This window comes from Sinohyriopsis cumingii, chromosome 6, assembly GCF_028554795.1.
Source record: "Sinohyriopsis cumingii isolate HCF-2022 chromosome 6, ASM2855479v2, whole genome shotgun sequence".
NCBI classification, from domain to species: Eukaryota; Metazoa; Mollusca; class Bivalvia; order Unionida; family Unionidae; genus Sinohyriopsis; species Sinohyriopsis cumingii.
Window position 1 is genome coordinate 38,574,879 of NC_142966.1, and position 23,930 is coordinate 38,598,808.

General features: G+C 34.3%; 1 protein-coding gene across 3 annotated transcripts in view; it reads left to right on the forward strand.

The window, feature by feature from the left end:
- Positions 1 to 23,930, forward strand: part of LOC149796741 (cytoplasmic FMR1-interacting protein 1-like) — a 190,522-nt gene that overhangs the window by 73,888 nt on the left and 92,704 nt on the right. For all 3 annotated transcript variants that reach the window (XM_089961391.1, XM_089961389.1, XM_089961390.1), the window contains 5 exons: positions 1,433 to 1,506; positions 3,731 to 3,827; positions 8,944 to 9,020; positions 12,505 to 12,613; positions 17,583 to 17,702. In XM_089961391.1, coding sequence (XP_089817517.1) covers positions 1,433 to 1,506; positions 3,731 to 3,827; positions 8,944 to 9,020; positions 12,505 to 12,613; positions 17,583 to 17,702 — 477 coding nt within the window. The remainder of the gene's footprint in view (positions 1 to 1,432; positions 1,507 to 3,730; positions 3,828 to 8,943; positions 9,021 to 12,504; positions 12,614 to 17,582; positions 17,703 to 23,930) is intronic.

The window sequence follows — 23,930 nt, forward strand, 5'->3', positions numbered from 1 at the left end:
TATGCCTCACCCCAGGAAAGTCCTGTTTCTAGGTCGGTCTTGAGAAATGGGTTTTGCCTCGCCCCAGGAAAGTCCCATCTCTAGGTTGGTCTTGAGCAATGGCTTGTGCCTCGCCCCAGGTAAGTCCCGTCTCTAGGTCGGTCTTGAGCAATGGCTTATGCCTTGCCCCAGGAAAGTACTGTCTCTAGGTAGGTCTTGAGCAATAGCTTATGCCTCGCCTCAGGAAAGTCCTGTCTCTAGGTCAGTCTTGAGCAATGGCTTGTGCCTCACCCCAGGAAAGTCCCGTCTCTAGGCTGGTCTTGAGCAATGGCTTGTGCCTCACCCCAGGAAAGCTCCATCTCTTTCAGCTTGGTCATCACTGTCCTTTGCCAGGTTATCTTTTGGCATCCACATTTATGCTTACCAGCAGGTGTCCATCTGAGGGCTACCTTGGGTATTCTTCTTGAGGCATCTTCATTACATATCCGAGCAATCTGATCCTACTTATCTTGGAAATGTTGTTACATCCTATCTTTTTTTTCATATAGGTTCACATTGGAGATCTTGTTTGGCCAATAGATGTTGCAGATTTTGCAGAAGCAACTATATTTTTTGGTCAGTAATAATAACAAAAATTGATACCCCATGAAAAATATGCTCTCACATCTCTCAAAAAACACCTAAAGGATCACATGCTCACCCATATGCAAAATTAATTAGGGTCATGCATATCCCACCCAGCTGTTCTTTTTTTAAGGCATCCAAACTGATCATCCTCTCAAAACTGAATTATCAATGACCAATTCCATTACTATAGCAATTGCATTGAATATAAATGTTGCATTTCCTCAGCCAACAAATATAGCACCATTATTGTCAATACTTCATCGTTTTAGTCAAAATTAAATGCAAAAATGAGCTACAAAGAAAAAAAAAAGATCCTACCCCTCCAGGGGTCACAGGGTCGGTGCAGGCAGGGGTGTTGTTTTCCTGGGTCATTAGAAACCCTATTTGTTTTCAGTATTGTCATTAATCTATTGAATTAAAGTGTTGTGTTCAAGGTTTTGAAACTGTGTTAATATTATGGGGTTACATTGTGGCCTGATATGTGTTTGTTAGACACCATTCCATAGAATCTTTGCTGATTTTTGTCAACATTTGGCCCTTTCTTTCAGCTTTTTTTGGTCAACATTTTTCTTACTCTTGAAGAAAAAAAAGATATGCCCATTGATCATGTCCAATATTTTTGCCATTCTTAAAAAGGTCATTAAAACATGCTGTCAATAAAAAACTGTTTGGAAAACAAATAAAACATATCTGCACTTTCAATGTAAGGATCAATTTAACACAAATATAAGGGGAGATAATGTAAGGATCAATTTAACACAAATATAAGAGGAGATAATTGATATTTCTACCATGGTCTCATTTTAGTTTGTTTTCTTAATTTCAGTTTCCCATTGAAATGTCCATGCCATGGATTTTGACAGACCATGTCCTGGAAACCAAAGAAAGTTCTATGATGGAGTAAGATTGTCAACTTTCTCTCTCTCTCTCTCTCTCTCTCTCTCTCTCTCTCTCTCTCTGACACACACACATACACACACACACTGAGTAAGACTCTAAGTCACTATTATTTTTAGAAATGTTTTGTATTGGAAAGGGAATATCAAATTTTCCCAGAATGGATACATGATGTCTTTTACAAAAGGTTTGTTTTGAGAAGGTGTAGTTTAATGGCTGAAAATTGCAAAATTTCTGAATTTTTCACTGAAAGTGCACTTCTACCAAAATTATAAAATACATCATTCCTGTCCTGTATTTTAATGCATATATGAAATCCAATGTATAACCATAATGTATTGAAAAACTGCTCCAAGACCTTGACATAACTTTTGAATTTCAAAACAGAGCAGTGTATACATGTTTACTCCTTGAAGAATAATGATTCTCCATGACAACCCTGTACAAAATATCAAGATGGATGGAAATTAACAAAAGGACTAATTACAGTAAAGATGATTTAGTTTAGTAAAGTCTAAACTGAACTTCACTACAAGATTTACACAAAATGTTGGGCTGGATGCAGTCAGGTTATGCACTACACTCTGTCAAACTGAAATTCACTACAAGATTTACACAAAATGGGGGGCTGGATGCAGTCAGGTTATGCACTACACTCTGTCAAACTGAACTTCACTACAAGATTTACACAAAATGTTTGTCTAGATGCAGTCAGGTTATGCACTACACTCTGTCAAAAGTTTGCCTAGATGCAGTCAGGTTATGCACTACACTTGGTCAAAATGTTTGGCTAGATGCAGTCAGGTTATGCACTACACTCTGTCAAAAGTTTGGCTAGATGCAGCCAGGTTATGTACTACACTCTGTCAAAAGTTTGGCTAGATGCAGCCAGGTTATGCACTACACTCTGTCAAAAGTTTGGCTAGATGCAGCCAGGTTATGCACTACACTCTGTCAAAAGTTTGGCTAGATGCAGCCATGTTATGCACTACACTCTGTCAAACTGAACTGCTCTTGATACAAAAGCCTAAATTTTTTGTTCTTTAAGAAGAGCTTTTACTTTTCCGAGTTTTTGCCTGGAACAGATGGCTTTCTGATTTTCCCGAGTTTTGCCTGGAACAGATTGCCTTTTGATTTTCCAGAGTTTTTGCCTGGAACAGATTGCGTTTTAATAATACAATAAATTATCACAGTGCTTTTAAATATAAATGCCTCAACTGCATGTTAAATAAGAATTAAGTATTCTTTTTCAGCTTGTGTTGTATTGTAAGTTAAGTGGATGTAGAAAAGTCCTCAAGAGAGAATAGCTTTGTAATAATACAGTTACCCTCAGTAAATAAAAAGTGAGTATTATTATTATAAATAGAATGGAGGAGTTTGACCAAAACACACCCACCCCATAACACCTTTATGTGGGTAGGGATTGACCATTAGCTGTTTCCTGTTATCAATATATCCATTTCCATGGGTGTGATCATGGATCCCATTATTGTGGATGATATTTGTTTTAAGATGGATCCCATTATTGTGGATGATATTTGTTTTAAGATGGATCCCATTATTGTGGATGATATTTGTCTTAAGATGGATCCCATTATTTTGGATGATATTTGTTTTAAGATGGGTCCCATTATTTGGATGATATTTGTTTTAAGATGGATTTCATTATTTTGGATGATATTTGTTTTAAGATGGATCCCATTATTTTGGATGATATTTGTTTTCAGATGGATCCCATTATTTTGGATGATATTTGTTTTAAGATGGATCCCATTATTTTGGATGATATTTGTTTTAAGATGGATCCCATTATTTTGGATGATATTTGTTTTAAGATGGATCCCATTATTTTGGATGATATTTGTCTTAAGATGGATCCCATTATTTTGGATGATATTTGTTTTAAGATAGCTACATTTACTTAGTCTAAGCAACATCATTTACTGAAGGTATGATCAGCTTGACAGAAAAACCTGACCCATACTCAATGAAAAGTATTATTTTTGGACAGAAAACCTGACCAGTATTTTTGTAAATAGTATTATTTTTTGACAGAAGGTATAGGTAAATAGAATTGACTTCTTATCCCATGCCTTTATATAGGTACATTCTATATCCACTTGACCTGTACAATGAAATAGAGTTGACTTGTTATCCCATGCCTTTTTATAGGTCATGACCTGTACAATGAAACAGAGTTGACTTCTTATCCCATGCCTTTTTATAGGTACATTCTGTATCCACTTGACCTGTACAATGACTCTGCACACTATGCTCTCACCAAATTCCGACAACAGTTCCTGTACGATGAAGTGGAAGCAGAGGTTAGATTTTTCTTTGTGTTAGAGTAATATAGAATTTATCAATCATTATATCATTCAATATATCAGTTATTACAATGCATATTGTACTGTACCCCCTAACCTCAGATTTAATATAACTCATCTATTTTAATGGTATTGGGATATAAAGATTCCAAGTTTGTAGTCTTTGGGTATCAATATACCCAGAGTTTACTGTTCAAAGGCCTTTAAGATTTGCACTAGTGATATAACAGTCAGTCATCAAAATATGACAATGTTTTTAAGAGTAACTGTTGCTTTCTCAGTGTTTCAGATGTCTATCTCTTCAAAACTCCCTTGTACCATTATCTATTAAACCATTATTGGTATGTCATTTATTCAGGCTTGGTGCAGTGAATTAAGAATCAGTGACCTGAAAAGTGGTATTTGTTTCCAAAGATAAATACATGTTGCCAATGTTGTCATTTTCCCTGAGCACTGACTCGATCCATCAAATAATTACCAAGCACTGACATAGTCCTGAGCACTGACTTAATACATCAAATAATTACCAAGCACTGATACAGTCCCTAGGACTGACTTAATCCATCAAATAATTACCTAGCACTGACGCAGTCCCTAGGACTGACTTAATCCATCAAATAATTGCCAAGCACTGACAGTCATGAGCACAGACTTAATCCATCAAATAATTTCCAAGCACTGATAAGTCATGAGCACTGATTTAATCCATCATATAACTACTAAGCACTGAGTCCTGAATACTGACACACAAAGATTATTGAAAAAAGTGCAGTATTTAGATCCATTTTTCTTTCAATTAAATTCATAAATTTGGGAATTGGTTCTGGTATTTCCACAGCAGGAGGATTGTTCATTTAGTCTTTGCATTATTGGTTTGTGACGACTATGAAAATCCACAAAAATGTATACCCTATCAAACATAGTGAATTCACAGTATCACTTGTTAAGTCATTATTTTGATTTTAACATGACAAACACAATTCTTCTTCTTTATGACAGTTTTATTCTAGATTAAATATCACAGCATGCAAGCATCTTGCTCAAACATTGGCTTCACACTTATAAGATGAATTTTAAATGTCATGTCATGCAGAGCGTTCATGGTTGGTGTCATGTGTGGACCTCCAAAGGTATCTATTATCGTTAGTAATGTATGTACCTTCAGAGGTATTTGTTACTGTTGGTGTCATGTATGGGCCTGCAAAGGTATCTATAATTGTTGGTAATGTGTGTACCTTCAGAGGTTTTTGTTACTGTTGGTGTCATGTGTGGACATCCAAAAGTATCTGGTACTGTTGTTGTCATCTGACACTGGGCCTCCAATGGTATCTATTATTGTTGGTGCTGTGTGTATACCTCCAAAGGTATATGTTACTGTTGGTGTCATGTGTGGACCTCCAGAGGTATCTGTTACTGTTGGTGACATGTGGACCTCCAGAGGTATCTATTATTGTTGGTGTCATGTGTGGACCTTCAGAGGTATCTATCATTGTTGGTGACATGTGTGGACCTCCAGAGGTATCTGTCACTGTTGGTGCCATGTGTGGACCTCGAGAGGTATCATCATTGTTGGTGACATGTGTGGACCTCCAAAAGTATCTATCACTGTTGTTGACATATTTGGGCCTCTAAATTATCTATTACTGTTGGTCACATGTATCGGTCTCCTGAAGAGATATTTATTACTGCTAGTGACATGTGGACCTTCAAAAGAGGTATTATTATGCAAGATAAACAGCTCTCTTTTTTGTGCATTATTTCCTTGGGTTAGAATTAAAGAGGTATCTATTTCAAGCAAACTGCCTGTTTTCAGTCTAGCAGTTTTAAATAATCCCCTAGTATGCAAGCACCAGGTGATGATGTAATACAATTAAGATAAATTAACAATTCTTTATTTCAGACTGCATGGTCCATACATCAAAATTAAACTATAAAATATACAAGTATTTTAAATACAAAGTATCATTGGTGTATTATGGTCCATACATCGAAATTGAACTATAAAATATACAAGTATTTTAAATACAAAAGATGACTGGTGTATTATAGTCAAATATACAAACACAGCTACATAAGGCATTTAAAGATTGATTTGTTCAATAAATCTATAATACAGGAATTTAAACAAATATCTTTTTCCCACAGATTTCACGATGCCATTCTCACTATTAGATATTCTTGTCATCATTGAAAACACACTTTCTTATTATTTCTTCAAAACTGAATACATCGTAGTTTACAAACATGTTCCAAATAATAACTGCCTGTTTCCTGAATGGCATATATGCCTAAGTCTGTTGAATGTTGCTATTCAAAACCAAATTGATTTTTAGGAATTGTGACATCACATTGTTTTAGTACAATACATTCAAATATCTATGAAATAATTATCATAAGACCTATAGGTCTACATTTATTTTTGTCCATCAGGTTGCCAATTTTTCTTTTCAGCAGCTGGATAATTGTAACTTTTGTGCAGAGGTGTAGCTATGATATTTTGCGCCCGGGGACGAACTATAAAATTGGCGCCCCAGCCCCCTCCCCGTTTAATCACATTTTTGAATATTACCCTTGTTTACTTATTATAATGTAACGTTGTAAGCCTCATTTTGGTGCCCCTGTACCTTGGCGCCCGGGGACATATGTACCCCCCTGCCCCACCCTAGCTACGCCTCTGCTTTTGTGAAATCATTTGGGACAAATATATGTACAAATATACAATTAAATAAAGTTATTAAAAGAACATGAAGTCTGCTGTCTGAAAATTTAAAATGTTTTACATATACCAAATCCAGCACAGTTACCCTGCTTTTTTTATAGCTATGGCACGTTTGATCTCAGATAATGTGATTGGTTGACCACGACTATGAGGGGACTTGAATGATTGGTTGACTATGACTAGAAGGGGCCTTGAATGATTGGTTGACTATGACTAGAAGGGGCCTTGAATGATTGGTTGACTATGACTAGAAGGGGCCTTGAATGATTGGTTGACTATGACTAGAAGGGGCCTTGAATGATTGGTTGACTATGACTAGAAGGAGCCTTGAGTGATTGGTTGACTAGAAGAGGCCTTGAATGCTGGAAGAACATACTCTTTATTCAGATCATTTCTAATGCTATTGCAATAATGAAAATGTATATTTATTTTTTCATATCAATATTTCTTTCCATATCATAAAATTGTTTTGATTCTAAACTGACACATAAACTCAATTTAGTTTGTATACAACAATGGTTCTCAAACGTTTTGCACCTGTGGCCCACTTCTTTGTATTCTATGTATGGCTAATATATCACCTGCATACGAACCCTTGTTTTGAGAACTTGTGGTGTACACCAGTTGCATTCATCTAACTTAATGCTACAGCATGTGAGCAGCTCACTCAGCTGTAGGCTGTGCATCTCTGCTGTGATGATACTGCACTATTATGTCACCTGACTCACCCATTGGCTGTGCACCCCTTTTGTGATGATACTGCACTATTATGTCACCTGACTCACCCATTGGCTGTGCACTCCTTCTGTGATGATATTGCACTATAGTCACACATTATACATTGTAAAGGGAGATAAAATGAGTTCGTTTTAGAATAAATCATTAGCAAATTCTAAAATCAGAAAACCTGTTCTTAAGATCAGCCCATTTGACCCCCATTTCAATAACTTTATCATGTGTTTCCCTAGATAAATACTTTAAAGCCTTGACCCCCATTTCAATAACTTTATCATGTGTTCCTCTAGATAAATACTGTAAAGCCTTGACCCCCATTTCAATAATGTTATCATGTGTTCCCCTAGATAAATACTGTAAATTTTTTGACCCCCATTTCAATAACTTTATCATGTGTTCCCCATGATAAATACTTTAAAGCCTTGACCCCCATTTCAATAACTTTATCATGTGTTCCCCTAGATAAATACTGTAAAGCCTTGACCCCCATTCCCATTTCAATAACTTTATCATGTGTTACCCTAGATAAATATTGTAAAGCCTTGACCCCCATTTCAATAACTTTATCATGTGTTCCTCTAGATAAATACTGTAAAACCTTGACCCCCATTTCAATAACTTTATCGTGTTTTCCTCTAGATAAATACTGTAAAGCCTTGACCCCCATTTCAATAACTTTATCATGTGTTCCTCTAGATAAATACTTTAAAGCCTTGACCCCCATTTCAATAACTTAATCGTGTGTTCCTCTAGATAAATACTTTAAAGCCTTGACCCCCCATTTCAATAACTTTATCATGTGTTCCCCTAGATAAATACTGTAAAGCCTTGACCCCCATTTCAATAACTTTATCGTGTGTTCCTCTAGATAAATACTTTAAAGCCTTGACCCCCATTTCAATAACTTTATCATGTGTTCCCCTAGATAAATACTTTAAAGCCTTGACCCCCATTTCAATAACTTTATCATGTGTTCCCCTAGATAAATACTGTAAAGCCTTGACCCCCATTCCCATTTCAATAACTTTATCATGTGTTACCCTAGATAAATATTGTAAAGCCTTGACCCCCATTTCAATAACTTTATCATGTGTTCCCCTAGATAAATACTTTAAAGCCTTGACCCCCATTTCAATAACTTTATCATGTGTTCCCCTAGATAAATACTGTAAAGCCTTGACCCCCATTCCCATTTCAATAACTTTACCATGTGTTACCCTAGATAAATATTGTAAAGCCTTGACCCCCATTTCAATAACTTTATCATGTGTTCCTCTAGATAAATACTTTAAAGCCTTGACCCCCATTTCAATAACTTTATCATGTGTTCCCCTAGATAAATACTTTAAAGCCTTGACCCCCATTTCAATAACTTTATCATGTGTTCCCCTAGATAAATACTTTAAAGACTTGCTACAACATCATGTCTGACATAATGTGATATAATGCTTAGAAGTACCACATTGCAACATCATAAAGCACTTATCATTTATCTAATAGATAAGATCTCACATTTTTCTTCATTTTACATACAATTTATGAAAATAATTGAATAATACAATATGCCAATTTCTGTAACAGCTTGTATCATATAATATTCAATTTATTTAATACATTTCAGATGAAATAAACAATCAAAATCCTGTATTTTTGTTTCAGGTGAATCTTTGTTTTGACCAGTTTGTGTTCAAACTGAGTGACCAGCTGTTTACCTGCTTCAAGCAGATGGCATCATGGTGAGTTAAGGATAGCAGCCATACTCATGTCTTTAGTACAAAACAGAAGAAAAACATTTGTGTGTTCATCTTTGATTATGAAAAGGACATAATAGTGTTATCCTGATGCATCAATTAATCCAAGTTTGGCAGTTAGGTAGGGCATTTGTGTTCCATGAACACATTTCTAATTTGTTGCTTTCATTCTTTCCTTTTCTTTAGATAGCAATTAAGTGTTGAAATCTCAGCTTCATAATATAGCTGCAGTAAATATCTCATGAAATGAAACTGAAGGTTACAGACTTTCTGACAATGATAAAGACAATGGTGTATTGGTAATGTACACCACAGGTTAGCAATACTAAAGTTATGTAACAGTGGTAGTGCAGCTAGGCCAGTAATACTACAGTTATATAACAGTGGTCATATAGGTCATAAGCAATAATACTTCACTTGTGTAACAGTGGTAATGTAGGCCCTGGACCAAATATACTACAGTTTTGTAACAGTGGTAATGTAGGCCATAGACCAATAGTACTACAGTTTTGTAACAGTGGTAATGTAGGCCATTGGCCAATAGTACTACAGTTTTGTAACAGTGGTAATGTACGCCCTAGACTAAAAATACTACAATTTTGTAACGGTGGTGATAATATTGACTATAGACCAATAATGTCACAGTAATATAACAGTACTGCAATTGAGTACCATGTTCAAATAGAATTTATACAGTGTAACTAGATTTATTGTTGATGTTTTGAGAAATAATAGTCATACTTGCCATAACACTGGAGAAGTGTTTTATGTTGTGACCAGTTTTTGGGCTATTTACTTTATTTTTCTTCAAATGATTTTTTGGATTCCAAGAGTTTTTTTTTCCCTGGAAATACTTGTGCTTGAAATTTAATTCTTGGACAAAGGCAGTTATTGAAATTTACACAGAATTAAAAAACAGGAATATTATTTTCTGTGATTCAACAAAGATCTGTTGACACATCAGTATGACACTGACCACAGCATATGTCATTGCCTTCCATTTTGGATTTCATTGGAATTCGATCTCAGTTTCATTAGGACATTTTATTACTAGGACTTCTATTTTTTAATTGTTGGATTATTCCTGGATTATATTTGGATTTGATTTGTAGAATGGTAATTTCTTTTTCTCATTTTTACCTTGTTTTTCTAGGGAAATAAATTTATTGTTAATTTTTACAAAGCTTGTTGTCTTCACTTTTTTGTTGTTATGTTTTGTAAGAGCCTAAACACGAAACACTATATTATAACATTGCCATGGATATCAGTTATAATCCATTATAAGCAAGATAGTTAACACATTTACAGTAATATGTAAAACCTGTAGGTATTTTTCAAATTCTCTTTGTAGCAGGATGTTTGTAAGTATTTTGTTAATGGCACTTCAGTAATGTATAGTGTAGAGCAAGTTTAAGTGACCCCATAAAGGCATACAACACAAGGAAAAAGGAATAAAGGTAAAATCAGATTATCTTTATATAAACTGCAGTTTTAGAAATATCCAAGAACTTCTTGGCGGGAATATGATCAAAGAAATGAGTCAAGTGCAGAAAGTTTGCCTCCATAAGTCATGTCTTATGACATACAGGAGTTTGCTTCCATTAGTCATGTCTTATGACATAAAGTAGTTTGCCTCCATTAGTCATGTCTTATGATCCATTAGTAATGTCTTATGACATACAGGAGTTTGCCTCCATTAGTCATGTCTTATGGCATACATGAGTTTGCCTCCATTAGTCATGTCTTATGACATACAATAGTTTGTCCCCATTAGTCATGTCTTATGATTCATTAGTAATGTCTTATGACATACAGGAGTTTGCCTCCAGTAGTCATGTCATATGGCATACATGAGTTTGCCTCACTTAGTCATGTCTTATGACATACATGATTTTGTCTCCATTAGTCATGTCTTATGATCCATTAGTAATATCTTATGACATACAGGAGTTGGCCTCCATTAGTCATGTTTTATGACATACAGGAGTTTGCCTCCATTAGTCATGTCTTATGACATACATGATTTTGTCTCCATTAGTCATGTCTTTATGATCATTAGTTATGTCTTATGACATACAGGAGTTGGCGTCCATTAGTCATGTCTTATGGCATACATGAGTTTGCCTCCATTAGTCATGTCTTATGACATACAGGAGTTTGCCTCCATTAGTCATGTCTTACGACATACAGGAGTTTGCCTCCATTAGTCATATCTTATGATCCATTAGTAATGTCATATGACATACAGGAGTTTGCCTCCATTAGTCATGTCTTATGACATACAGTAGTTTGTTTCCATTAGTCATGTCTTATGATCAGTTAGTAATGTCTTATGACATACAGGAGTTGGCATCCATTAGTCATGTCTAATGACACACAGGAGTTTCCCCCATTAGTCATGTCTTATGGCATGCAGGTGTTTGCCTCCATTAGTCATGTTTTATGACATGCATGAGGAGTTCACAGGACCTACTCTATATAAAACCACTGTTTTTCTGTCACTTAATGAATTTTTCGGACATATCAAGTTACCTTTGTTTGATCATATGTATGCCTAATTAATCTGAGTGCTTAGGCCAGTTTCATAGACATTGTGGTGGGACATTCACCATTGTCTGACCATATGTATGTCTAATTAATTTGTGTGCTTAGGCCAGTTTCATAGACATTGTGGTGGGACATTCACCCACATCTGACCATATGTACATCTAATTAATTTGTGTGCTTAGGCCAGTTTCATAGACATTGTGGTGGGACATTCACCCTTGTCTGACCATATTATGTACATCTAATTAATTTGTGTGCTTAGGCCAGTTTCATAGACACTGTGGTGGGACATTTACCCATGTCTGACCATATGTACGTCTAATTAATTTGTCTGCTTAGGCCAGTTTCATAGACATTGTGGTGGGACATTCACCCACATCTGACCATATGTACGTCTAATTAATTTGTCTGCTTAGGCCAGTTTCATAGACACTGTGGTGGGACATTTACCCATGTCTGACCACATGTATGTCTAATTAATTTGTCTGCTTAGGCCAGTTTCATAGTTACTGGTGGGACATTCATGCTGCATGAAACATATTTCTAGTTTCCTCATACTGTGTTTCAAATTCATGCCCTTTAGATAGATATGAAAGAAAGTATAATTTTAAGATTTTTCATCAAAGGATCATTTGCAGATTATGAGACTGTATAGAAGATTCCATAAAAGTTCAAATGTAAAATGATTTCAGTTTTTTCTGATGCCAATTACCAGGAAGAAAATACAGACATGTTGTTTCACATTCACATGAATAAGGAAATTGACATGTAATAGTTGTTTCATTTTATTTCAGCATGAAGTTAGACAGAAATTTACATGTAATATTTGTGTTATTTTATTTCAGCCTGAAGTTAGACAAGAAATTTACAAATAATATATTTGTCCATATTTATAAATAAAGTTTGTGTCATTTTATTTCAGCATTATGTTAGACAAGAAATTATGCAGTGAATGTACCCAGGCAGGAATTAAGGTCACTCTTCCACCAGTTAACCGATATGAGACACTAATGCAGCAGACTAATGTCCAGGTAAAGAAAACTAATTCTAAATAAACAGGTGTTACAGTTTAGAGATTGAACACGATTACTGTATTAACTTATGGGAGTTACTAGGATTTTGTATTAACTGGGTGAAAGACTCCAGATTTCTGTATTATCTGCATGGAGGATATTAGATTTTTGTATTAACTGGGTGAGAGGTTCTAGATTTCTGTATTAAGTAGGTGGGAAATACTAGATTTCTGTATTTGCTGTGGGAGAGATTCTAAATGTATGTAATAACAGGATGAGAGATTTCTGTATAAACTGTGTGAGAGACAATATATTTATGTATGAACTGGGTGAGAGACTAGATTTTATTATTAACTTAATCAGGGAGACTAGGTTGCTGTATTAACTGGGTAAGATACTAGATTTCTGTATGAACTGGGTGAGAGACTAGATTTCTGTATGAACTGGGTGAGAGGTACTAGGTTGCTGTATTAAGTGGGTGAGAGACTAGATTTCTGTATGAACTGGGTGAGAGGTACTAGGTTGCTGTATTAACTGGGTGAGAGACTAGATTTTATTATTAACTCAATCAGGGAGACTAGGCTGCTGTATTAACTTGGTGATATACTAGATTTCTGTATGAACTGGGTGGGAGATACTAGATATCTGTCTTATCTAGATGAGAGAGATTAAATTTCTGCATTATATGAGTGAGATATAAATTTCATTACTGTCTGGGTTAGAGAGACTAGATTACATGTTATATGGGCAAGAGAGACTAGATTACATGTTATATGGGCAAGAGAGACTAGATTATATGTTTTATGGGCAAAAGATACTAGATTACATGTTATATGGGTAAGAGAGGCTAGATTACATGTTATATGGGCAAGAGAGACTAGATGGTCGCTATCGCTTAACCGGCTTGAAGCAGCTGTTCCGATTTTTGTGCCATTTTTATGATATTTGTGCTTGTTGTCTGTCTGTTCATTATGTATTAGCTGTTCAGTTTGTATGTGTTTCTTCATCTCCTTGTTTTGGAAATGAGATCAATTAGACTTTTTCTCAGTTGTCTTGCTCCACTTGTTTTTGAACAAACCGCCATCACGTGATACTCGCCAGTCAACCCATTTATGCTATGATGGACCCTCACTAATTGCTTTAAATGACCACTCCTTGGCTCTCCACATTACATTGTGCTCTAGACTAAACAAACTGGGACTACATTTATCATTACCTAATTGTAAACAGAAGCGAAAAAAGAAATGTTGTTTCAAAGCTGGCCAGCGTAGAACAGGAAGAAGAATTCCAGTCATTTCCCTTATGCCCTTTCCAGCTCAACAATTTAAAAATTCGACCGTTAATTTATATAATCTAATTCAAATCCCTATTAATTTGTCAACCTTTGTGTCAACTATCCAAGAGATACCTCTGCATATTGCATTATTCAATGCCCAATCAGTAGAACCACTGGAAAAGTGCACAGAAATAGTTAATTTTATCAACAACCAGAATATTTGCATCTTTTTCCTGACAGAAACATGGCTAAAAACATCAGGCAATGAGCCCAAGTGTGCATATCTAACACCCACTGGTTACTCCATCAAGTCATTCCCCCATAACTCTCGTTGAGGTGGAATTGCTGTCATCACAAAGAACACCATGATAAAACGTCTTAACCACACCACAACATTCAATTTCGACCACACATTGTTTGAACTAATCTAATCGACACTCACACTGGAGCAAAAGGGTCAGTCCATTTATTCTGCCTATACTGCCCTCCTCCTAGAAGAAAAAACTAGCTGGCTGACTCTCACATTTTGGAGCAGTTTCCGAATCTCCTGGACTTTGGAAATTCGATAGGTGGCAACCTGATTATTCTTGGAGATTTCAACTTTCACTTTGACTGTCCCAGAAACCCAAATACATCAAAACTCCTAGATTCCATCAATGTTTTCAACCTCAAACAGTCAGTTAACCAATCCATCCATAAACATCGTCGCATTTTAGACTGGATTCTTCATAGACCTGATGATAACATTCTACGGTCCTCCCTGGTATCCCATGACCTTGCATCAGATCACCTCTGCATTATATGCCATCTTGACGTATCAGTCCCTAACCCTCCACCTTTATTTGCTACTAAGAGAAACCTCTGTATGATAAATAGAACCAAACTAATGCATGACATCCAAGCAAACCTAACAACTTGCTTACCTCCTACAGCAGAACAACTCGATAACTGCCTGCGTTCATTGAATTCCCATCATTTTGCAAAACTGCCATTGTAAAGCCTCTGCTGAAGAAACCAACACTAGACCATAATGATTTAAAGAACTACCACCCAGTTTCTAATCTCCCATTCATATAAAAAATATTAGAAAAGGTTGTTCTATCCCAGCTTGTATCTCATCTGAATTCAAACAGTCTTTTTAGCAATGTACAATCTGCATATTGCCCTTGCCACAGTACTGAAACTACTCTTCTAAAAGTAGTTAATGACATTCTCTCTGCTTTGGATAGCGGAAAGATTACAGTCCTCACCCTCCTTGATTTGTCTGCAGCATTTGAGACAATAGACCATGATATATTACTTCACCGTCTCCAGCATGTATTTGGCATTCGTGATACAGCCTTACTGTGGTTCAAGTCCTACTTGGTCAACAGGACACAAATTTTGTCTGCAAATGGAATACACTCCAGCCCAGTTGATCTATGTTGTGGTGTTCCACAGGGGTCTGTTCTTGGACCTGTTCTCTTCATTCTGTACACTCAGTCACTTTCAAGTGTCATAGATCATCATCCAGTGTCTCACCAATTGTACACTGATGACACCCAAATATAGAAATCTAGCCACCCAACTGAAGCTGATGCTGCCATCCAAGATGTAGAGAGGTGCATTTCTGATGTGAAATCATGGATGACATGTAACAAGCTGCAGATGAATGATGATAAAACTGAGGCCATTCTGATGACAACACAAAGACTTTCTCATTCACATCCTTTACCTCAAACAATAAATATCAGCAACACCAACATTAAATTCACACAATCAGTACAAAACCTAGGCGTTACTCTGGACAGTACTCTCGCACTGCACCAACATGTCATGAACATATGCAAGGCTGCATATCTTGAGCTGAGACGCATCAGCTCAATTTGCAAATATCTTTCAGTTGATGCCACTAAAACACTTGTGTGTTCATTAGTACTTTCAAGACTGGACTATTGTAACTCAATTCTGTCTGGTTCATCTCAATATCTACTCCAGAAACTTCAAAAGGTTCAAAACACAGCTGCTCGGATCATACTTAGAGTACCACGATCAGAGCACACCTCCCCGCTGCTCTGTACCCTACACTGGCTATCCATTCAATCCAGAATCAAACACAAAATTTGTTCTCTGTGCTACGTTTCACTGACGGACTCTAGTCCAACATACCTATCTGACCTCACCCATGTGTACACACCAGCAAGATACTTACGCTCCTCTTCTGACAATTGTATACTCATTATTCCCACTATGAAAACAAAGTCATATGGACAGCGTTCTTTTGCATACCAGGGCCCAGCAACGTGGAATGAATTGCCCACTGAACTTAGACACAAAGACACAGTGATCCCATTCAAGAGTGCTCTCAAAACTCACTTATTTTGACTGCAAGAACAAACTTAAAGACCTAATAATGTTTCCTACCTTAAATATTCTCATCATGTTTTTTAATGTTTTCTAATTTCATGGCGTTTGTTTTTGTATTCATATCATTATATATGCTTTTTATCTTATAGGTGTTGTCTAATGTTGTAAAGCGCTTAGAGCTTCGAAAGAGTAGGCGCATACAAAGTCCTCATTATTGTTATTAGTATTACATGTTTTATGGGCTAAAGAGACTAGATTACATGTCCATCAATGGTGCATGTCTTGAACAACATTCCATTAGATAATGTACATAATTTAACTTATAGAATATTTTAGAAATGATTGCATTTAAAAAATTCATACTGTATGTTTAAAATTCTGCACATTCTGTAATTCTGTTAATTTCTTAAATGTTTATAAAGACAACATAGGTATATTTCATTCAGGTATTATATACATGTTTATATAGGCAACATATGTACATTTCATTCAGGTATTATATACATGTTTATATAGACAATATATGTATATTTCATTCAGGTATTATATACATGTTTATATAGACAATATTTGTATATATAATTAGTATATTATACATAACACTCAACATTCTCACAGTACATTTCTTCTTTTGAGTTAATTTGCTCAACAAGAGCAGAAGAGAATAATTAGAACAAAATGTTAATTAACCAAAAATCAAAATTTAAATATAATACTCTTTTCATTGTGCATTAGAAGAAGAGCATAAGATAATGAAAGATGTTTATCAGGCCAATTCATACGAAAATTTATAATCCGGGTGATATCATTTTTTTTGCTTTCTTATTGGGTGTTAACTTTAAAAAGGTGTCAACTTAAGACTGCCATTAAAATTGATTTTTGAAAGATTTAGCCCAAAATTACAATATCTACAAATCTTGACATGAAGTCATTTCTCTGAATCTTGAAGTAAGACATTGGCTTATAGATAGGACTAAGTCATTTTGATTGTATAAGAATGAAAGTACCATAGACAGGTAATAAGTCCTGGCCTGGAGATTACACAAGAAATATCACTCACACTCAGACTGAACTCTACATTCTGTCAACTGATTGGACAGTAATTTGACACTAGCCAATCAGATGTCAGAATTATATGCTGAAGTGAAACAATAATGAGTGGATTCAGAGGTTCAGTGTAAGAATTGTTATAATCATGGGGTTAACTGTATAATATTCATTTTTAAGGGATTTGGAATTGCTTGGACATTTAACTGTACAATGTAAATTTTCCAGGAAGTTAAATACTTTGGTATTTCACAATTCACCATCCTTAAATATGTTCAAATAAATACATGAAATTTTTTAAATATATTTTCTTAACAGATATTGGGCCGGTCAGTAAACTTGAGGAGTTTGCTGAGTCAGCGGGTTAATGCAGCATTGAAGAATTCATTAGATATAGCCATCTCTAGATTTGAAACAGGAGATCTGACTCATGTCATTGTGAGTACAGCTTGATTTTTCATCATCCTTTTCACTCTGTATCACATGTGTGCTATGAAGGAGGAGGATTGCAAGAATTTAACATTACTCATGTTTATAACTTTACATTGTTGTAACACATGCTGGATTTAACATTACATGTAACATTATGTTGTTATGGTACATAGAAAGAGGAGTTTTTATGGAATTATTAGTGCTTTGGGCATATTGTAACACTTGTACAACTATTAAATCCTTGCTTTAGTGGGGATATTGTACTATTTGTGGGATTATTATTTCCATGCTTTAGTGGGGGTATATTGTAATATTTGTGGGATTATTATTCCTATGCTTTAGTGGGGTATTATAATGTTTGTGGGTTTATTATTCCCATACTTTAGTGGAGGGGATATTGTAATATTTGTGGGATTATTATTCCATTGTTTTAGTCGGGTATTGTAATTTTGGGGGGATTATTATTCCCGTGCTTTAGTGGGGGTATTATAATATTTATGGGATTATTATTCCCATGCTTTAGTGGAGGTGGTATTGTAATATTTGTGGGATTATTTTCCCATGCTTTAGTGGGGGTATTGTAATATCCTCCATCTGTCTGTCCATCACCTCTTTCCTCCTCAACACTGGCTGATATTCATCCAACTTGCTACATGGCTTACCCATGTGAGGGCCATCTATTTAAGGGTAGAAGTTTGGGGTCCCAGGAAGAAGGTCAGAGGTCATATCCAAGAAACGCAATTAAAGTGACATGTTTTAATATATCTTGACCAAACTATTAAAAAGCTATTTATAGATTGTAAGTTACATGCCAACCAGGTGTGGAAGTTTTGCTATGGAACTACCTCCAGTGCATAATTAAAGTAATTTCAGGATATATATATATATATATATATATATATATATATATATATATATATAGAGAGAGAGAGAGAGAGAGAGAGAGAGAGAGAGAGAGAGAGAGAGAGAGAGATTGATATTAAGTAATATATATGTACTGTACAGACTATATTATATTTCAGAAAAAAAGTAAGAACCTGTAGTTGTTCAGACTCCAATTTACAGGCTATGTCACTATCCTAATGCAGATATGCCAAAGATCCTGATCTGGCAGAATTATTCCTATATGTTATCTCATGTTATGCCATTATGATCACTGTTATCTCATGTTATGCCATTTTGATCACTGTTATCTCATGTTATGCCATTATGATCACTGTTTTCTCATGTTATGCCAGTATGATCACTGTTATCTTGTTATGCCATTATGATTACTGTTTTCTCATGTTATGCCATTATGATCACTGCTATCAAATAATAATTTTTCAGTCAGATATAATTTTATAGAGGTAAGTCATATCTAAACACCAGTGCATTAAAATTGCTTGTAATGCTCAGTTTAAGTTTTACAAGAAACCATGTATTTGTGTTTGTAGAAAGGAATATTGTTCAGCTAGATATAATATTTGCTTAGCACCCTGAGAAAAATTAAGAAAGATGTAAAAATAAAAAAGGTAACTGATGGGACCTCTTCATTGAAAAGATATGCTTCAGAAAGTAAAAATGAAATAATTATGGAAAAAAAATGAAATAATTATGGAAGGCATAAATGCTAGTGGAATTCCATTTATTTGCAATCATTTCTTCATGAGCTCCTGGTCACATGGATGGGCTCCAGCATGTCACATGGCAGGAAAGATGACAGCTTGAAACATGTATTAACACTTAGGCCCAATGCTTAAAAAAAAAAAAGGATATAAATTTATAAGGTTCTTATTTTTGTTTTCAGATTACTTTTTTAAAATGGTGAATTCCTCATAGACGTTGGCAGATTTGGCATATCAGAAAATTACAATTTCTGGGAAGAGAAATTCTTTATTATTTGTTGAAGTGATTTGTATATTTCCATTTGCATTAATTACTACAAATATAATTGGAACAAAATAGTTCACATTAACAAGGTTTATATATATATAGTCAATCAACAAAATAGTCCACATTAACAAGGTTTATATATATAGTCAATCAACAAAATAGTCCACATTAACAAGGTTTATATATAAAATTTATTACTAAATAGAGATAAACAGTTTTATCAATATTTGTATTATGTATAATGCACACTTGTTAAAGATATAGAAAATAAATAAATAAATAAATTTTTAAAAATATATCTTGATATATTCTTGACAAATGTTAAATAGTTTATCAGAACACAGTTTATATAATTAAACAAATATGGTGTGCATAATGCTTACTATCAAGTATTTTATAAATAATGAATCATGTTATATTGAGAATTAATTTAGAAATGCACTTTCATTTTTAAAGAATTAGTAAACTTATTTTTATGTTATTAGATTATACTTTTACCAATTAAGTTTTTCTGAAAAGTAGAATAATATAAAAATATTCTTATTTAATTGTAAACAGGGGACATAATTCATAAAAAACAAAACAAAAAAAAAACAGAATTAATGAATGTCATAAAGTGTTTATGAATTTAGACCTTTTGAATATACTGTATTAAGATGGTGAATCCAGTAGGTTTCCTTTAGCAGATGTTCCATTTCAGAATCAGCTTTAACAATAAGTTGGAAGGAGAAATCTTGCAAGGCATGAGAAATTTTGTTAAAATGTGCGGCAACATGAGATGAAAATGATTGATCAATATAATTTTTTATATCTGATCTATGTTGGTTCATACATTTAGATATTTGTTGACTGGTTTGTCCAATATATTGGATGCCACATTTTTTTGCATGTTATCAAATAAATAACATTTGATGTTGCACAATTAGTATCACAACGCATATTAAAAGTTTCTTTCGTATTATTACTATTGAAAGAAGTATTTTCATTAATAAATGAACAGTGTGAACATCTAGGTCTATTACATTTAGTTGATGATCCTATTTTATATGATGTTTTTTCTAATTTTGAATTCGTTAGGAAATCTTTAAGATTTTTAGTCCTTTTATAAGCAAGTGTGGGTTTGCTTTCGTGTAGCCATTTAACACTTGCTTTACATGATAAGTTTAATAAATCCTAATATTTATTGATAATCCTACCTATATTAGGCAAACTTGGATTATATTCAATAACAAAAGGAATGATATCTTCATTTCTGTTTTGATTTTACATTGTAAAGATTCAAGTTGTGTAAGAGAAGATACTTTTTGGAAAGCAGTATTAATGATGTCAATAGGGTAATTTCTATTTAAAAAATGCTGACCTAGCTCTGTCAGAGATGATTTAAAAACAGCGTCATCCGAAATAATTCTTCTATATCTTTTTGCTTGACTATATGGTATCCCATTTTTACATGATTTAGGATGGCATGAAGAATATTCAACATATTGATGAATATTGCTTTACTTGCTTTACATGATAAGTTTAATAAATCCTAATATTTATTGATAATCTTACCTATATTAGGCAAACTTGGATTATATTCAATAACAAAAGGAATGATATCTTCATTTCTGTTTTTGATTTTACATTGTAAAGATTCAAGTTGTGTAAGAGAAGATACTTTTTGGAAAGCAGTATTAATGATGTCAATAGGGTAATTTCTATTTAAAAAATGCTGACCTAGCTCTGTCAGAGATGATTTAAAATCAGCATCATCCGAAATAATTCTTCTATATCTTTTTGCTTGACTATATGGTATCCCATTTTTACATGATTTAGGATGGCATGAAGAATATTCAACATATTGATGAATATTCTGGTTTTAACATGAACCATGGTAGTAATGTCATTATTTTCATTTTTCACGACATCTACATCCAAAAATGATACTTTAGTTTTAGAGACACTGAATGTAAATTTTATTGTTGGATGTAATTTGTTTAAACTGTCTATAAAATAATAAAGGTCTTCTAATGAATAACTCCAAATCATAAAGATATTGTCTAAAAATCTTAACCATACATCTAGTTTTAAGAGGCATTTATTTAGAAAATCATTTTCTAACTTTCCCATAAATAAAGATGCATAAGCAGGTGCCATGGGACTACCATTGCTGTTCCCATTTTTTTGAGATAGTTTGTATTACCAAATTGAAAAATGTTATTTTTGAGCACAAGTTTTATCAAATCACAAACACGTTCTTTTGATAGTTTATATGTATATTCGTTTTCTTATATATATATATATATATATATATATATATATATATATATATATATATATATATATATATATATATATATATATATATATATATATATATATATATAGTCAGTCATCAACTATGATATGTTGCTAATGCTGTAAATTCATTATTTTCATGGGGTACCATTTTTCATGGGGTACCATTTTTCATGTTTTATCAATTTCCATGAGGTACCAAATTCATGGATTTGGTGGTTGCAACAAACTATAATTTATAGACTCAATGAACCATGATCCTTCTGTGGAAACAATAGGAACCATTCTGTGGAAACAATAGGACCCCACTATTTGATCATATGAAATTAAAGGTCTTAAGTGAGGTCGCTGTTACTCATCTGTCAATCACTGTCCACTTCTTGTTTTTCTTTGGTACTTTCAGTACTCTTGACTATGTGCTCTCTTGGCACTTCTGGATCCATCCTTCTGACACTTCCGGTACTCTCTATCACATGCTCTTTCCGACACTGCACCTCCACACAAACTGCTGACATCACAATAAACACCTATGCTCATCTCTGATCCTTGGATGTTGACTCTAACACCCACCCAGAAAGCTACCCATAGAATTAGAAGGGATGTATATTCTTGTCTCCTTGCTCTAATCTCGAGAGAATTAACCACAGTCTCACAGAACTTTGGTGAATAAATTAACAGGTAAATTCACACACTCACATCTAAATATTCCATACACGCTTTATTCTATAACAATTGTGCTTTAATAATAATAATATTATCAACGAGTTCTAATACGTGCATACACATCCCTAATTGTTAACTTCTCGGTATTGTTAACTATCATCATCAATAGCAATCATATGCATTTCCTACCCTATGAATTATAAAAGACACATACAGATATACAAATACCTAATTATGTGTGCATAAGTCCAACAGTGATTATCTCTGCATAGTTCACAATCTATATATTCATAAACTGATAAAGCCAGAACATGTTCTAACACATTTCACTAATGAATTCAGTTATGCATTATGATGCAACATAGTAAATTACACAGTCCACTTTGATTCCAGTCTAACAATCTACACACATTAAACCTGCACATTAATAATTTGCTAAATGCTACATTACAATATGTTGATTATTCAGCTATATATGGAAGATTCCATTTCTAATAAATACAATGTGCATAATAATGTATCAATCTTACAACACCTAGTTATGAAAGTAAGACAAATTCGGGCAAAGATATGTTACCTCAAGAGGCCTTTGCTTGCATGTTCCAAACCAAGAATTTCTCTAGAATTCCTTTCTGCCTTTTAATAAGCACACAACTCAGAGTACACTAATGCCTCTCAACTTCTCTATGATCCACCCCTGGTGAGGTTCACACATGTACTGACTGAAAAATGGATTTAGTCCAAGCATAAGCAGTTACTTATTGAGACTCCACCCTAGATTTGAATCTCTCAGTTTTGATTGAATATGATCTGGTCTCTTTGAAAACTGCCTTGTGGTAATTTAGGACTTACTCTTGGGTTTCAGTCCCACAAAGCCCGAAATTGGTTCCAAGCCAGTAGTGATATCACTGACTGATTGCAAAACAAACATAGGAGTCTCTACTTGTTCAGGCTGGTGGTAGAATTCCCTTTAAATTTACCTAATACAGGTCATTGCGTCATTGCATAATAGTTGAATGACAGACAGGCAGTTTCTTTGTGTCCAGAATTGGGTCTGTAGTCATAATCTTACATAACACGTATTGAAATTATCCTATGGTGCTCTTAATTATGATTTAACCATGAGAAGATAAGTGTATACATGAAGCATGAAGCATCAGAAAATTTTCTCCACAATGTGACACTCTTCTGTGGAAACAATAGGACCCCTTCTGTGCAAACATTAGGACCCTTCCTCAAATCCATGAATTTGAGATCTAATAAAAAATATATATTTTGGCAAAACCATGAAAATTGATGCCCACAAAATTAAATGAATTTACATTATGCTGAATGTACAAGAGTGGTGAAAACTGACAGTCTTTTTTTGCAGGATTAAAAAGGTCTAATTCAGTCTTATTTTTCAGGCATTATAGG